Source organism: Cherax quadricarinatus, chromosome 46 (assembly GCF_038502225.1).
Source record: "Cherax quadricarinatus isolate ZL_2023a chromosome 46, ASM3850222v1, whole genome shotgun sequence".
In the NCBI taxonomy this organism is placed as follows: domain Eukaryota; kingdom Metazoa; phylum Arthropoda; class Malacostraca; order Decapoda; family Parastacidae; genus Cherax; species Cherax quadricarinatus.
The window spans coordinates 10,910,680-10,929,289 of NC_091337.1; the positions used below are offsets into that span (position 1 = coordinate 10,910,680).

Sequence of the window (18,610 nt, forward strand, 5' to 3'; positions counted from 1 at the left end):
TATTACTATATTAGTTCATTGGAGTTCACTGTCAAAACTGGTATATCTGGGATTTTTTTTCTCACGTTATCTTTATATGGCATACTAATTCTTGATTGGAGTATGGAATGGCCAACAGGCGGTTGAAAAAGAAAAATTTTGATGTGTCTTTTCTCACTGTTGGATGTATATATATACTTAATAAAAAAAATATATGCATTTTTTGTATTTTCTTTCTTGCAGAGATGATCTGAAAAAGAATGGAAAAAAGAAGAAAAAAAAGGATGAAAAAGAAAAAGAGGAAAATAACGATGAAGAAGAAAAGAAAAATGAGTTACCCCCTGTGCCTATGCTTCAGCTTGTAAGTATTGTGAGATTTAATGCAAATGTTACTTAAGAAATTTGGCTAGGGTATCGTGTCTTTATTTTGATACACAAGTAGTTACACTAAGAATTTGAATAACCATTTGTTTACTGTTCCAGCCTCATAGGCTACCCGTTTCTTTATAGATTTAGATTTTGCCACCGAAGTGGCTAGTTTATTGTGCACCCCATATCCATCCTGTGGACGGTAGCGCGAGAGCATGTGGATACACAAAAGGCCTAGGAACTAGGCCCCAAAGGGTTAACAGGAATACATATGGATTTATATCTACATATCTATAGTTCACTTATCTGTTACAAGCAAATTTAGGAAATTTGCTTAGTATATCTGGTATCTTATTTTCATTAATAAGATATCTTGACATGTCACATAGGTTATTATACTGTCTGTCTCTGTATTCCTCAATAAGTGGACAATTAAGCACATAGTGTTCAAGAGAGTGACCATATGCCTGATCACATAATTTACATTTAGTTTGATCATCATCTGTGTGTCTCCCAAACTGCCAGAAGTACTTGTAACCAAGCCTAAGCCTGGCCACTACAACATCAGTCAGTCTGTTCACATTGCAAGTTGCTCCATAAACATACTTATCTACGTTCATGTTATCATAGTGGGTTATAGATCTACTCAGGCTTCTAACTGCATTCCTATAACAATCATCTTCATTATTTACTTCTCTCCTAATATTATTCCTAATGCTAGACACAGTTATACCAAAGTTATATTCTACGTTCTCCTTCTGGATACTCTTCTTGGCTAACATATCAACTTTATCATGAAGGAGTAATCCAATGTGTGATGGGATCCATAGCAATTGTACATTAATTCCTTTGTCCCTAATTTTTGAGTATCTATACCTGGCTTCCCCAATGAGCATGTTGTTGGAGTCATTATATGAGCCAAGAGCCTTCAATGATGACATAGAATCAGTAATGATGATAGTCAAGCTCAGTGTCATAGGTTAGCTTTAGCGCCATTAGGATTGCAAACAATTCAGTTTGCAGTGTAGACGCCCAGTGGTTAATTCTTATGCCTAACTCAACAAATTTATTATCGTTCTTAACTAGGGAGGTGGCAACAAGAGCAGATGCAGCCCTGCCAGAAGACTCCTGTTTAGATCCATCAGTGTATATAACTTGTGATAACTTATTACTACCAGCTAGGCGAAAAATTTCTTCTTGAGCAGTTGCTCTAACAAGAGATTTAAGGAAGGGATTACTAGCAATGAGCTTCTTGGGAGGGACTTGTAGGTATGTGATATTAAATGAACACATCTTCCATGGAGGGGTGAAATGCTCTTGTTGCCTACAGTGATACAGTTCATGCAGGTTATAGGTTATAAAACTTAATGCAATTGCACGTTTTCACAATCCATTTAGATCTGTGTGTATTTACCTCTAAACACTTGGTAAGATTCACTGTGACAGTGTCTGGTTCGTTTCTCAACATTCTAATACCGAGTACAGTGTTAATTTCAACAATCCTATCACTGATACTAGAAATACCAAGCTCCTTCCTCATGTTAAGAACTTTTGTAGATCTGGGACAGCCAAGAATAGTCCTGAGAGCTTCATTTTGCATTAACTCCAAGGGTCGGAGGGAACTTTCTCTAGCTAATATCAACATGGGAGCAGCATAATCAATTAAGGACCTAACATAGGCTATGTACATCATTCTCACGATTCTCACATTAGCACCATAGTTGGGATTGTAGCCAGCAACAGCTTTGAGAGCATTTAGCCTAGCTTTACATTTCTTGTTTAGTTGTGGTATAGTGCATTTGTTAAAGGGTACATCTACACCAAGATATCTGTAAGTTTTAACGTAGTTAATGATTTCACCCTGCAAATAGATGGGTGGGGGATGTCGTTTGCTTGTTAATATCTTTGTTTTAGAGGAAGATATTATGAGGCCTAGTCGATTACAAATTGCTTGAACTTCATTAAGAATGGTATTCATCTTCTCATGCCCTGTTGTATGGATCATGATATCATCAGCATAGCTTATAGCTATATGTTTAGGTGAGGCAGGTAGAGCATTTAGGAGAGCATTAATCAGAATATTAAATAGTATGGGACTAAGAACTCCTCCCTGCGGTGTACCTAAAGACATTTCTTTAGAATCACTTCTGAAGCCTTGGTAAAGGACAGAGGATACTCTATTTGACAGGTATCCTATTATCCAGCAGAGTAAGCTACCACCAATATTCATTTTGGCTAGTTCATGTAGTATAACGGTTCTGTTTGCAATATCAAATGCAGATTTTAGATCAAGAAAAGTGGTAAAACTAGTAGAGGTGTGTGCAGTGAGAAAGGTGGAAATACAGTTCTGCACACTTTTACCTTTCATGAACCCATAGAGGTAGGGGGAAAGTTGATGTCTGATTCTGTAGTACAATCTGTTAAGCATCATTCTTTCAAAAGTTTTGCAAAGACAACTAGTTAAGGAGATCGGCCTAAATGTATCAGGCTGTTGGGGCTTAGGGATAGGCACAATGAGACTATTGGTCCAGGAAGTAGGAAGAACGCCATCAATGTAACTGAGATTATACAGTGCCAACAAAGGGTTTTCAGGCACGTGCCTTAGAGTTCTGAGAATATCATAGGTTATACCATCCTCTCCAGGAGCAGTTGATCGACCTTTGGTTAATGCATTATCTAATTCATACTCGGTAAAGAGGCAATCACTCATCAATATTTTGGCTCATAAAATTAATCAGTTTCAACATTTCTTCAGAAGTACTCTCTAATTTTTTTCTAATATGAGATGGAAGGCTTTCATGCCTGGATGTTTTGGACCAGTCATTTATGAGGTCATTTGCTTTTTCAAGAGGAAAGGGATGAGCAACATTGCCAGTCTTTTTCCTGGTTATTTTATTTATACCTTTCCAAGCCAAACTCAAAGGGGTGAACCTATTTAATCCACTAACAAACTGTTCCCATTCCTGTTGCCTAAGTTCTTCCTTTCTATTCCTTGCATTTGTTAGTGCAGCTTGGAACGTTCTGAGCAGGTCTGGGGTTCTACATTCACGGTATGCTTTACCAATCCTCCTAGCTGCATGTGTTAGATTGCGCAGCTGTGGATCATTATAGTATTTACATTGGTTTTTATTGTTATTTATAGTGGAGGGTCTTTGTTTCCTATTCCTGCCCACTTGATCTGTGAGAACACTCTCAATAGTGGTAATTAAATCATCATTAAATTTTTGTGTGCCAGTGGGCTCGTAATTCTTATACCATTGATCCAAGTGGTTAATAAAGTTGTCTCTGTGTTCTGGTTTGAGAATAAGTTTCCTCCTTCTGTATTTAGCTCCTTGATTGCTGGAGATGTGATCAAGATTGACAGTTGTTAGTCTTGGGAAGTGATCAGATAGAAGATCATCAACTATGACAGAGTCATGCATCGTATATGATGTATTAAATCCAAGACACAGATCTAGTATGCCACCATATATGTGAGTAGGCTCAGTAGTGCCCACAATTCGAACATTGTCATGCTCATTCAGCAATCTCACTAGTTTAGTTCCATTGGTGTTTGTAATAGACCCACCAATATTCTTATGTCTGGCATTAAAATCTCCAAGAATGATGGTAGGTTCACTATTGATGCGATCTGGTAAAGCATCAGGTCGAAGCTGGTTCGCTGGGGCATAGAGATTAAAAATGTTTATGGAAAAATCGCCTGCATATACTTTGACACCATGATACTGCATGTTAACTCGACTCTGCAAGGAAAGGAGTGAATGTGGCAAGTTCTTTCTGACATACATCACACAACAGTTGGTTGACCTTAGGTTATAAGCTGCATATCCAGGCAATTAAAATGGTATAAAATACCGACAGATTGTTAGGTATACATATCCAGGCAAGTTTGGTGGAGGTGCTCCATCTTTCAATCTACATTCCTGCAAACAGATGACATCAATATTCTTGGTTGCACTAATATGATGTAAGTCAGGCAACCGCTTCCTGATGGAAGCAATGTTCCATGAAAAGATTTGTAATGTATCCATTGTAGTGAGTTATTACAATCTCTTGCTCATAAGATGGTAAAACTATTATGCTTTGACTGCAGTGTGCAGATACTTAAGAGCAAATAGCATAGTTTGTACGTCTTTATCTTCAGAACCTTTATTTTTAAGCATTTTTCGGCATTTTGGCAGCCAGTTATAAGGCAATTTTTGAAGGCAAGAGTTATGGGCTTCTTTCTCACAAATTGCTGGAAGCTGAACGGAGATTGCTGCACTTTTGACATCATCACCATGCTCAAGAGCATCATCCTGATTACATATATTTATTAAACTTGTCAGGATCTGTTCAAGATGCTCAATTTTTTTCTGGAAATTTGTTATAATATGAGGAAGGTCAAGCGAATCCAATGCCTCTCCGGAGGATGGCACTTCTGGGTTAGTGCTTCCTTTAACACCTATCACCTTAACAGGTACCATGGTTACATTAGTGTTCTCTGTTTCATCATTCATTGCAGGTAGGTCCTGTGCATCTGACTCATCTCCAATTTCCAGGGAGGTTACCTGTGTGGTGTCCGTCTGACTGTTGTAGTTGTGTGTATTGGGAGAAATGACAAACTCATCCCCATATTCAGGTGTAGCCATAGGTATCTGTAGTAGCAGACCAGTAGTTCCATATGTGCTAGCAGGGATGGCTAGCTCCTCCACAGCTGGTGTGTGTGATGGCATTCTGGTATCACCAGAATTGTTTGCAGTGAGGTGGGGTCCTTGCACACTTTGCAGAGGTTCAGTCTCAGATCTGGCTGTGGTAGACTGGATGGCCCCATCCTCAGTTACCATTAAAGGACTGTTATCAGGTTTACCTTGAAGGTTGTTTGGGTTCTGACTGCCGTTTCTTTATAGAGCATCTGAAATCGTCGATTTTCGTGCTCATTGTATTTTTATTAATTTCTTTGATGTATTTCACGGTTACATTTACCTAGTCAATTCTTCTCTCTTCTATTTGACGGTATTTAGGATATGGAGTTTACTTTCAGTAGCTTGCAGGATTTCCTTGAGCAAAATTACTAATCTTCCTCCTACACAAATAACCTGCACATAGGAAAGAAGCGCTTACGACGACGTTTCGGTCCGATTTGAACCATTTACAAGTCGGACCGAAACGTCGTAGTAAGCTCCTCTCTCCTATGTGCGAGTTATTTGTGTATTGTTCCAGTCACGGTATTGTGCCTTTTTGTTATTCCTCTTCCTCCTCCCCGTTACCGGTAGTTTTTCTACAGAACAGTTTCCCACATATGATAATTAATTTACATTACAATGTTTTTTTTCCAGTTTGGCTTCACTTTTACTAATTCTAAGGTTGCCTTTCATTTAAGTATTTCCAAGCTTTAGTCTCTTGGAGTTTTATTCCATCTATACTGTATGTATATAAAATCTTTTTTTCTTTACATTTGCTTCTGTTTTCCTGTGATTTGGATAGCATTTGGGTCAGTTCCTAAATTTGCTTTATACTACAGTAGAACCTCTGTATTCGGAAAAAAAATCGAGGGAAAAAAGTACTGATAAGGCATCTAAACTACTGGGAACCGTTGAAGGTCCTTGATCTGTATTCCGTCGAACGCAGGCGAGAGATACATGATAATATACACTTGTACCTGACCAACCGGACTGTGATTCGTACGTCAGCTTGCGTGCAGCCAGCTGTAACAGCCTGGTTGATCAGACCCTGATCCACCATGAGGCCTAGTCTCAGACCAGGCCGAGGGGGCGTTGACCCCTGAAACTCTCTTCAGGTAAACTCCAGGTAATATTCGCAAATGTCACTATATTCGGAACGATGCATAATTTTTGAACTCTTGCGATTCAGTTGTTATTTTTGTATAACTTTGTGTTATTTTTATTTTATTATTAAAAATAAGAGATCATGGCCCCGAATAAGAATAGTGAAGGGAAAACCTAAAAGGAAAGCTGTAAGAACCATCATTCAACTAATAAGAAACTCATTTCAAAACAGGAAAATGGAATACGTCTTATTGACCTAGCCAAGGAATATGGCATGTCATCATCTACCGTATTTTATATTATCAAAAATAGAGGCACAATGAAAAGTGCTAATGTGGCAACAGTTAAAATTCTTGCAGGGTTCATGTATGATTTCTTGTTTGTACGTGTTATTTTACAAGTTTAATTAACCTACTAATATTCTGACTTAAAATGGTTTGTGAAGAGTAACTTTCGGGGTCTGGGGCGAATTAGTCCAATTTTCATTATTTCCCATGGAAAAAATTGATCCAGTATTCAGAAAATTCAATATTTAGAACACTCAGGAATCAATTAATTTTGAATACAGGGGTTCTACTGTATAAGCAAACGCCTCTCCTTTGGCAGTATACAAGGCTCCATTCTCATACTTCAGCTTCACATCGTTCCAGACTATAAACCCGAACCATTGTCCAGGCTGAGGGACTGAACACCTGAAAAACTAATTCAAGGTTGAAGGACTAATCACATTGCTTTGCCAGTACCCTCTGTGCCCCGTGGCCTGGTGACTCAAGCTCTCGCTTCACACGGCGAGGGTCCGGATTCGATTCCCGGCGAGGGAACTGAACCGGTTGTCTATGTTCACCCATTAGTAAAATGGGTACCTGGGTGTTAGTCGACTGGTGTGGGTCGCATCCTGGGACAAAACTGACCTAATTTGCCCGAAATGCTCTGCATAACAAGCGACTTTCTTTATAGTAGTATATCATTGATGTCAGCTAGGCCTGTACACCTTATACATGTAGAAATAAAAAATATATTATTGTTATTAGTTTAGTATCCATGTTTATTCTTCTCGGCATTTGACTGGAGAAGCCTACCGTGTAGGCGAAACGTTTCAGCAACAAAGATACTAAACTGTTACACTTGCGTTTTACTCGCCTACTTGTCGGTATTGTATATCAGTCATAATTATGGCTAGAAAATACATTTCCCGTTAAAATAGGTGTTTATGGGAAAATGGGTTCAGAATTCCGAGAACCTTCAAAACTAGGGAGGCCAAGCCCATGATGACACTCTTCAGGTCACTTGTTCTATCTAGGCTGGAATATTGCTGCACTCTAACAGCACCTTTCAAGGCAGGTGAAATTGCCGACCTAGAAAATGTACAGAGAACTTTCACGGCGCGCATAACGGAGATAAAACACCTCAATTACTGGGAGAGCTTGAGGTTCCTAAACCTGTATTCCCTGGAACGCAGGCGGGAGAGATACATTATTATATACACCTGGAAAATCCTAGAGGGACTAGTACCGAACTTGCACACGAAAATCACTCACTACGAAAGCAAAAGACTTGGCAGACGATGCACCATCCCCCCAATGAAAAGCAGGGGTGTCACTAGCACGTTAAGAGACCATACAATAAGTGTCAGGGGCCCGAGACTGTTCAACTGCCTCCCAGCACACATAAAGGGAATTACCAACAGACCCCTGGCAGTCTTCAAGCTGGCACTGGACAAGCACCTAAAGTCAGTTCCTGATCAGCCGGGCTGTGGCTCGTACGTTGGTTTGCGTGCAGCCAGCAGCAACAGCCTGGTTGATCAGGCGCTGATCCACCAGGAGGCCTGGTCACAGACCGGGCCGCGGGGGCGTTGACCCCCGAAACTCTCTCCAGGTAAACTCCAGGTAAACTCTAGTCAATTACGGTGAATTTCCCGGAACGAATTAGCGTCCTAAGTGGAGAGTGGGTAACCTTCTGCTCAGGATTTTGCTAATGTAAACCAAATGTTCTGACAGGTTTCTGCTCTGCAAATGTTTTATCCACTTAAGAGGCAGGATTTAGATTTTGCCACCGAAGTGGCTAGTTTATTGTGCACCCCATATCCATCCTGTGGACGGTAGCGCGAGAGCATATGGATACACAAAAGGCTTAGGAACTAGGCCCCAAAGGGTTAACAGGAATACATATGGATTTATATCTACATATCTATAGTTCACTTATCTGTTACAAGCAAATTTAGGAAATTTGCTTAGTATATCTGGTATCTTATTTTCATTAATAAGATATCTTGACATGTCACATAGGTTATTATACTGTCTGTCTCTGTATTCCTCAATAAGTGGACAATTAAGCACATAGTGTTCAAGAGAGTGACCATATGCCTGATCACATAATTTACATTTAGTTTGATCATCATCTGTGTGTCTCCCAAACTGCCAGAAGTACTTGTAACCAAGCCTAAGCCTGGCCACTACAACATCAGCCAGTCTGTTCACATTGCAAGTTGCTCCATAAACATACTTATCTACGTTCATGTTATCATAGTGGGTTATAGATCTACTCAGGCTTCTAACTGCATTCCTATAACAATCATTTTCATTATTTACTTCTCTCCTAATATTATTCCTAATGCTAGACACAGTTATACCAAAGTTATATTCTACATTCTCCTTCTGGGTACTCTTCTTGGCTAACATATCAACTTTATCATGAAGGAGTAATCCAATGTGTGATGGGATCCATAGCAATTGTACATTAATTCCTTTGTCCCTAATTTTTGAGTATCTATACCTGGCTTCCTGAGCATGTTGTTGGAGTCATTATATGACTCAAGAGCCTTCAATGATGACATAGAATCAGTAATGATGATAGAATCAAGCTCAGTGTCATAGGTTAGCTTTAGCTCCATTAGGATTGCAAACAATTCAGTTTGCAGTGTAGACGCCCAGTTGTTAATTCTTATGCCTAACTCAACAAATTTATTATCGTTCTTAACTAGGGAGGTGGCAACAAGAGCAGATGCAGCCCTGCCAGAAGACTCCTGTTTAGATCCATCAGTGTATATAACTTGTGATAACTTATTACTACCGGCTAGGTGAGAAATTTCTTCTTGAGCAGTTGCTCTAACAAGAGATTTAAGGAAGGGATTACTAGCAATGAGCTTCTTGGGAGGGACTTGTAGGTATGTGATATTAAATGAACACATCTTCCATGGAGGGGTGAAATGCTCTTGTTGCCTACAGTGATACAGTTCATGTAGGTTATAAAACTTAATGCAATTGCACGTTTTCACAATCCATTTAGATCTGTGTGTATTTAAGAACATAACATAAGAACGAAGGAACACTGCAGAAGGCCTACTGGCCCATGCGAGGCAGGTCCAAGTCTCCTACCGGCTTAAGCCAATGCACCCAACCTAGTCAGGTCAGGTCACATTGACTTAAGGGAGGAACACGGCAACCGACCTGTTAGCACAAGCTATCAGGTCTAACTCACACCCACCCACATCTACTCATGTATTTATCCAACCTATTTTTAAAGCTACACAACGTTCTGGCCTCTCTAACGGTACTTGGGAGTTTGTTCCACTCATCCACAACTCTATTACCAAACCAGTACTTTCCTATATCCTTCCTGAATCTGAATTTTTCCAACTTAAAACCATTGCTGCGAGTCCTATCTAGGCTAGATATTTTCAGCACACTATTTACATCCCCTTTATTTATTCCTGTCTTCCATTTATACACCTCAATCATATCCCCCCTAATTCTACGTCTTTCTAGAGAGTGCATTTTCAGGGCCCTTAGTCTATCCTCATAGGGAAGGTTTCTGATACATGGGATCATCTTTGTCATCCTCCTTTGTACATTTTCCAGAAAATTTATATCCATTCTGTAATACGGTGACCAAAACTGTGCAGCATAATCTAAATGAGGCCTAACCAAGGATGTATAGAGTTGAAGAACAACCTGAGGACTCCTATTATTTATGCTTCTTGATATGAAGCCAAGGATTCTATTAGCTTTATTGCGAACAGTTATGCACTGTTGTCTTGGTTTCAGATTACTGCTAACCAGAACTCCTAAATCTTTTTCGCAATCCGTAATATTAAGATCTACATTATTTAGTTTATATGTGGCATGGTTATTGTCCTGTCCAACATTTAGAACTTTGCATTTGTCTATATTAAACTGCATCTGCCACTTCTCCGACCACTGCATCAGTCTATTCAAATCTTCCTGGAGTGCTCGAATGTCCTCGTCAGAATGAATTCGACGGCCTATTTTGGTGTCATCGGCAAACTTGCCGATGTCGCTCTTTATGCCCTCATCTATGTCGTTTATGTAGATTGTGAACAGCAGGGGGCCCAACACTGACCCCTGTGGAACACCGCTCGTGACGCTTCCCCACTCTGATTTCTCCCCATTTATGCAAACTCTCTGCTGCCTATTTGTCAACCATGCCTCTATCCAGGAAAAAATTTCTCCTCCTATTCCATGTGCTTTAATTTTCCTCAATAGTCTCTGATGTGGGACCCTGTCAAAAGCCTTACTGAAGTCCATATACACAATATCATATTCATTACCATGATCTACCTCCTCAAATACCTTAGTGAAAAAAGTTAATAAATTCGTAAGGCAGGAACGCCCCTTTGTAAAACCATGCTGAGATTCGTTGATTAATTTATGCTTTTCAAGATGGCTACGAACTGCCTCGGCAATTATTGATTCCATAAATTTTCCCACTATGGAGGTTAGGCTTATTGGTCTATAGTTCGAAGCTAAGGACCTGTCACCTGTTTTGAAAATAGGTATCACATTTGCCATTTTCCACTTATCTGGCACCATGCCAGTTTGTAGTGATATGTTGAAAAGATTAGCCAAAGGTGTGCTAAGCTCCTCTTTACATTCCTTTAGAACCCTTGCATACAGTTCATCAGGGCCTGGGGATTTGTTAGGTTTTAATTTATCTATTTGCCTAAGGACCATGTCACTTGTGACCCTAATAGTGCACAGTTTATTATCGTCCTGTTCTACATAATTTATCATTACTGGTAAGATTCACTGTGACAGTGTCTGGTTCGTTTCTCAACATTCTAATACCGAGTACAGTGTTAATTTCAACAATCCTCTCACTGATACTAGAAATACCAAGCTCCTTCCTCATGTTAAGAACTTTTGTAGATCTGGGACAGCCAAGAATAATCCTGAGAGCTTCATTTTGCATTAACTCTAAGGGTCGGAGAGAACTTTCTCTAGCTAATATCAACATGGGAGCAGCATAATCAATTAAGGACCTAACATAGGCTATGTACATCATTCTCACGATTCTCACATTAGCACCATAGTTGGGATTGTAGCCAGCAACAGCTTTGAGAGCATTTAGCCTAGCTTTGCATTTCTTGTTTAGTTGTGGTATAGTGGATTTGTTAAAGGGTACATCTACACCAAGATATCTGTAAGTTTTAACGTAGCTAATGATTTCACCCTGCAAATAGATGGGTGGGGGATGTCGTTTGCTTGTTAATATCTTTGTTTTAGAGGAAGATATTATGAGGCCTAGTCGATTACAAATTGCTTGAACTTCATTAAGAATGGTATTCATCTTCTCATGCCCTGTTGTATGGATCATGATATCATCAGCATAGCTTATAGCTATATGTTTAGGTGAGGCAGGTAGAGCATTTAGGAGAGCATTAATCAGAATATTAAATAGCATGGGACTAAGAACTCCTCCCTGCGGTGTACCTAAAGACATTTCTTTAGAATCACTTCTGAAGCCTTGGTAAAGGACAGAGGATACTCTATTTGACAGGTATCCTATTATCCAGCAGAGTAAGCTACCACCAATATTCATTTTGGCTAGTTCATGTAGTATAACGGTTCTGTTCGCAATATCAAATGCAGATTTTAGATCAAGAAAAGTGGTAAAACTAGTAGAGGTGTGTGCAGTGAGAAAGGTGGAAATACAGTTCTGCACACTTTTACCTTTCATGAACCCATAAAGGTAGGGGGGAAGTTGGTGTCTGATTCTGTAGTACAGTCTGTTAAGCATCATTCTTTCAAAAGTTTTACAAAGACAACTAGTTAAGGAGATCGGCCTAAATGTATCAGGCTGTTGGGGCTTAGGGATAGGCACAATGAGACTATTGGTCCAGGAAGTAGGAAGAACGCCCTCAATGTAACTGAGATTATACAGTGCCAACAAAGGGTTTTCAGGCACGTGCCTTAGAGTTCTGAGAATATCATAGGTTATACCATCCTCTCCAGGAGCAGTTGATCGACCTTTGGTTAATGCATTATCTAATTCATACTCGGCAAAGAGGCAATCACTCTCATCAATATTTTGGCTCATAAAATTAATCAGTTTCAACATTTCTTCAGAAGTACTCTCTAATTTTTTTCTAATATGAGATGGAAGGCTTTCATGCCTGGATGTTTTGGACCAGTCATTTATGAGGTCATTTGCTTTTTCAAGAGGAAAGGGATGAGCAACATTGCCAGTCTTTTTCCTGGTTATTTTATTTATACCTTTAAGAAGAACATAAGAACATAAGAACGAAGGAACACTGCAGAAGGCCTACTGGCCCATGCAAGGCAGGTCCAAGTCTCCTACCGGCTTAAGCCAATGCACCCAACCTAGTCAGGTCAGGTCACATTGACTTAAGGGAGGAACACGGCAACCGACCTGGTAGCACAAGCTATCAGGTCTAACTCACACCCACCCACATCTACTCATGTATTTATCCAACCTATTTTTAAAGCTACACAACGTTCTGGCCTCTATAACGGTATTTGGGAGTTTGTTCCACTCATCCACAACTCTATTACCAAACCAGTACTTTCCTATATCCTTCCTGAATCTGAATTTTTCCAACTTAAAACCATTGCTGCGAGTCCTGTCTAGGCTAGATATTTTCAGCACACTATTTACATCCCCTTTATTTATTCCTGTCTTCCATTTATACACCTCAATCATATCCCCCCTAATTCTACGTCTTTCTAGAGAGTGCAGTTTCAGGGCCCTTAGTCTATCCTCATAGGGAAGGTTTCTGATACATGGGATCAACTTTGTCATCCTCCTTTGTACATTTTCCAGAGAATTTATATCCATTCTGTAATACGGTGACCAAAACTGTGCAGCATAATCTAAATGAGGCCTAACCAAGGATGTATAGAGTTGAACAACCTGAGGACTCCTATTATTTATGCTTCTTGATATGAAGCCAAGGATTCTATTAGCTTTATTGCGAACACTTATGCACTGTTGTCTTGGTTTCAGATTACTGCTAACCAGAACTCCTAAATCTTTTTCGCAATCCGTAATATTAAGATCTACATTATTTAGTTTATATGTGGCATGGTTATTGTCCTGTCCAACATTTAGAACTTTGCATTTGTCTATATTAAACTGCATCTGCCACTTCTCCGACCACTGCATCAGTCTATTCAAATCTTCCTGGAGTGCTCGAATGTCCTCGTCAGAATGAATTCGACGGCCTATTTTGGTGTCATCGGCAAACTTGCCGATGTCGCTCTTTATGCCCTCATCTATGTCGTTTATGTAGATTGTGAACAGCAGGGGGCCCAACACTGACCCCTGTGGAACACCGCTCGTGACGCTTCCCCACTCTGATTTCTCCCCATTTATGAAAACTCTCTGCTGCCTATTTGTCAACCATGCCTCTATCCAGGAAAAAATTTCTCCTCCTATTCCATGTGCTTTAATTTTCCTCAATAGTCTCTGATGTGGGACCCTGTCAAAAGCCTTACTGAAGTCCATATACACAATATCATATTCATTACCATGATCTACCTCCTCAAATACCTTAGTGAAAAAAGTTAATAAATTCGTAAGGCAGGAACGCCCCTTTGTAAAACCATGCTGAGATTCGTTGATTAATTTATGCTTTTCAAGGTGGCTACGAACTGCCTCGGCAATTATTGATTCCATAAATTTTCCCACTATGGAGGTTAGGCTTATTGGTCTATAGTTCGAAGCTAAGGACCTGTCACCTGTTTTGAAAATAGGTATCACATTTGCCATTTTCCACTTATCTGGCACCATGCCAGTTTGTAGTGATATGTTGAAAAGAATAGCCAAAGGTGTGCTAAGCTCCTCTTTACATTCCTTTAGAACCCTTGCATACAGTTCATCAGGGCCTGGGGATTTGTTAGGTTTTAATTTATCTATTTGCCTAAGGACCATGTCACTTGTGACCCTAATAGTGCACAGTTTATTATCGTCCTGTTCTACATAATTTATCATTACTGGAATATCGCTGGTATCCTCCTGTGTAAAAACTGAGAGGAAGTATGTGTTAAAAATTCTACACATTTCCTTATCACTGTCAGTGAGCTGACCCGAGGAACTTTTGAGTGGGCCTATCTTGTCCCTGATCTTACTTCTGTATACCTGAAAGAATCCTTTTGGGTTAGTCTTCGATTCTCTTGCAACTTTAACCTCATAATCTCTTTTTGCTTTTCTAATTCCCTTTTTTTATTTCTCTCTTTAACTGAATATATAGATTTCTCAATTGCCCCTCTCCTCTTTTGATTTGCCTATATATGCCTCTCTTTTGACCAATCAGATATTTTAATCTATTGTTCATCCATTTAGGATCATTTTTGTTTGATCTGATTTCCCTATTTGGAACATAATTTGACTGAGCAGCTAGAACTATGCCCTGGAAAGCATCATATCGGCAACCATCACCACCTACCTGACCCTTAGTCAGGTCATTCCAGTTCAGCCCACCTAAGTAATTTTTCAGTCCTATGAAATCAGCCAAGCGAAAGTCAGGGACGGAGACTTGATTGCCATTATTAGGGGAATTCCATGATATATTAAAACTGAGTGATTTGTGATCACTTTCCCCAAGCTCATCATTAACCTCAAGATTATTAATTAGTGTTTCCCTACTGGCAAGAACCAAGTCAAGGAGGTTATTACCCCTAGTTGGCTCTGTCACAAACTGTTTTAAAAAACAATCCTGGATCGTATCAAGAAAGTCACCTGACTCTAAATTTCCTGTCAAATTGCTCCAGTCAATCCAGTCAAGCCAAACTCAAAGGGGTGGACCTATTTAATCCACTAACAAACTGTTCCCATTCCTGTTGCCTAAGTTCTTCCTTTCTATTCCTTGCATTTGTTAGTGCAGCTTGGAACGTTCTGAGCAGGTCTGGGGTTCTACATTCACGGTATGCTTTACCATTCCTCCTAGCTGCATGTGTTAGATTGCGTAGCTGTGGATCATTATAGTATTTACATTGGTTTTTATTGTTATTTATAGTGGAGGGTCTTTGTTTCCTATTCCTGCCCATTTGATCTGTGAGAACACTCTCAATAGTGGTAATTAAATCATCATTAAATTTTTGTGTGCCAATGGGCTCGTAATTCTTATACCATTGATCCAAGTGGTTAATAAAGTTGTCTCTGTGTTCTGGTTTGAGAATAAGTTTCCTCCTCCTGTATTTAGCTCCTTGATTGCTGGAGATGTGATCAAGATTGACAGTTGTTAGTCTTGGGAAGTGATCAGATAGAAGATCATCAACTATGACAGTCATGCATCGTATATGATGACTCGCTATCTGGAGAGTTTCGGGGGTCAACGCCCCCGCGGCCCGGTCTGTGACCAGGCCTCCTGGTGGATCAGCGCCTGATCAACCAGGCTGTTGCTGCTGGCTGCACGCAAACCAACGTACGAGCCACAGCCCGGCTGATCAGGAACTGACTTTAGGTGCTTGTCCAGTGTATTAAATCCAAGACACAGATCTAGTATGCCACCATATATGTGAGTAGGCTCAGTAGTGCCCACAATTCGAACATTATCATGCTCATTTAGCAATCTCACTAGTTTAGTTCCATTGGTGTTTGTTATAGACCCACCAATATTCTTATGTCTGGTTACAAAGCATGGCTTGCTTCTGCAGTGTTTTAAAAATTGAGGTTGGAGAGTTGAAGGAGGAGGTCTTGCTTCTCCAGGAGGAGATTAGGAGGCTGAAGGACCACTTCAATGGGTCTGGGAGAGAGTGTGAGGTGGCTGGAGTTGTGGGGAATGAGGCTTCAAGTGAGGTGCAGTCTGTCTCTCGCTGTGAGGAGGCTGTAGTTGGGGAGGTAGCAACGGCTACCAGCAGTGAGGTGCAGTCCAGCACCTGCTACAAGTGGCGAGTGGTTCACAGTAATGGAAGGCGCATCAGAGTAAGGAAAGTTAAGAGTGAAGATCTGAAGGTAGGAAATCGCTTCTCTGTTCTTCAGGATGAATGTACTTCAGTGGCCAGTGAAGGTAAGGGTACTACTGCCCCTGCTAATGGAGGTAAGCGCATTCTTGTGGTTGGTGACTCTCAGGTAAGATATATTGACCGTGCTTTTTGTAATAGGAATAAGAAGATGAGAGATAGAGTGTGCTTCCCTGGAGCTGGTGTTGGGGACATTGTCAACAGGCTGGATAATATCATGTCAGGTAATGGGAACAAGCCCATTATCTGTCTCAGTGCTGGTGGAAATGATATTGGGAAGGGTAGGAGAGAAGAGCTGCTAGATAAGTACAGGTCAGCTATAGATTTCATTAAGTCTAAGGGAGGGATCCCAATCATATGTAGCATCTTGCCTAGAAGGGGAGTAGGAAATGAATGGTTGTCTAGGGCAATTGGTGTAAATTGCTGGCTAGACAGATACTGCAAGGAACTTGCAATCCCATTCATTGACAACTGGAACAACTTTTATGGCAAACATGATATGTATGCAAGGGATGGGGTACATCTCTCTGGGGCTGGGGTGGTAGCACTTGCAGACTCGATTGAGAAGGCCATTGGTGAAATGCCTATGATTTTAAACTGATGGAAGATAGAGGTATGGGTGTGTGTGGGAAACAAGCAGGTTGCAACACTTGGGTTGGAAACAGTAAATGTATAAAAGGCATTCAGCATGAAGTTATAAATAAAGACAATAGATCAGGTCAGCAAACAAAGGGGGACAGCAGAGGGCAGCAAGGGACTAGCTCCCTTAAGGTTTACTATACTAATAGCAGGAGTGTAAGAAATAAGATAGATGAGCTAAGATTAATTGCAAGTGCAGGAAACATAGATATTATTGCTATAACAGAGACCTGGCTCAATCTGAAAGATAGAGAGATGCCCTCTGAATGTCACATACAAGGCTATAAATTATTCCACACTGACAGGGTCAACAGGAAAGGTGGTGGAGTAGCGATGTATGTCAGAGACAATTTAAATTGTTGTGTTAGACAAGATATTAAATTAGAAGCGTCAGCCACTGAATCTGTTTGGTTACAGCTTCTCGAGGGCCGAGAAAAACTAATTTTGGGTGTGATTTACAGGGCCCCAAATCTTGATAGGGAGTGCAGTAAACTTCTATGGGACGAAATTCGTAAGGCATCTACATACGAAAATGTTGTGCTAATGGGAGATTTCAACTATAGACAGATTGACTGGAGCAATTTGACAGGAAATTTAGAGTCAGGTGACTTTCTTGATACGATCCAGGATTGTTTTTTAAAACAGTTTGTGACAGAGCCAACTAGGGGAAATAACCTCCTTGACTTGGTTCTTGCCAGTAGGGAAACACTAATTAATAATCTTGAGGTTAATGATGAGCTTGGGGAAAGTGATCACAAATCACTCAGTTTTAATATATCATGGAATTCCCCTAATAATGGCAATCAAGTCTCCGTCCCTGACTTTCGCTTGGCTGATTTCATAGGACTGAAAAATTACTTAGGTGGGCTGAACTGGAATGACCTGACTAAGGGTCAGGTAGGTGGTGACGGTTGCCGATATGATGCTTTCCAGGGCATAGTTCTAGCTGCTCAGTCAAATTATGTTCCAAATAGGGAAATCAGATCAAACAAAAATGATCCTAAATGGATGAACAATAGATTAAAATATCTGATTGGTCAAAAGAGAGGCATATATAGGCAAATCAAAAGAGGAGAGGGGCAATTGAGAAATCGATATATTCAGTTAAAGAGAGAAATAAAAAAGGGAATTAGAAAAGCAAAAAGAGATTATGAGGTTAAAGTTGCAAGAGAATCGAAGACTAACCCAAAAGGATTCTTTCAGGTATACAGAAGTAAGATCAGGGACAAGATAGGCCCACTCAAAAGTTTCTCGGGTCAGCTCACTGACAGTGATAAGGAAATGTGTAGAATTTTTAACACATACTTCCTCTCAGTTTTTACACAGGAGGATACCAGCGATATTCCAGTAATGAAAAATTATGTAGAACAGGACGATAATAAACTGTGCACTATTAGGGTCACAAGTGACATGGTCCTTAGGCAAATAGATAAATTAAAACCTAACAAATCCCCAGGCCCTGATGAACTGTATGCAAGGGTTCTAAAGGAATGTAAAGAGGAGCTTAGCACACCTTTGGCTAATCTTTTCAACATATCACTACAAACTGGCATGGTGCCAGATAAGTGGAAAATGGCAAATGTGATACCTATTTTCAAAACAGGTGACAGGTCCTTAGCTTCGAACTATAGACCA

General features: G+C 40.1%; 1 protein-coding gene across 3 annotated transcripts in view; it reads left to right on the plus strand.

The window, feature by feature from the left end:
• LOC128696689 (ATP-dependent translocase ABCB1) overlaps nucleotides 1–18,610 on the plus strand; it is a 232,444-nt gene that overhangs the window by 101,112 nt on the left and 112,722 nt on the right. For all 3 annotated transcript variants that reach the window (XM_070094505.1, XM_070094507.1, XM_070094508.1), the window contains exon 3: nucleotides 223–340. In XM_070094505.1, the coding sequence (XP_069950606.1) occupies nucleotides 223–340 (118 nt within the window). The remainder of the gene's footprint in view (nucleotides 1–222; nucleotides 341–18,610) is intronic.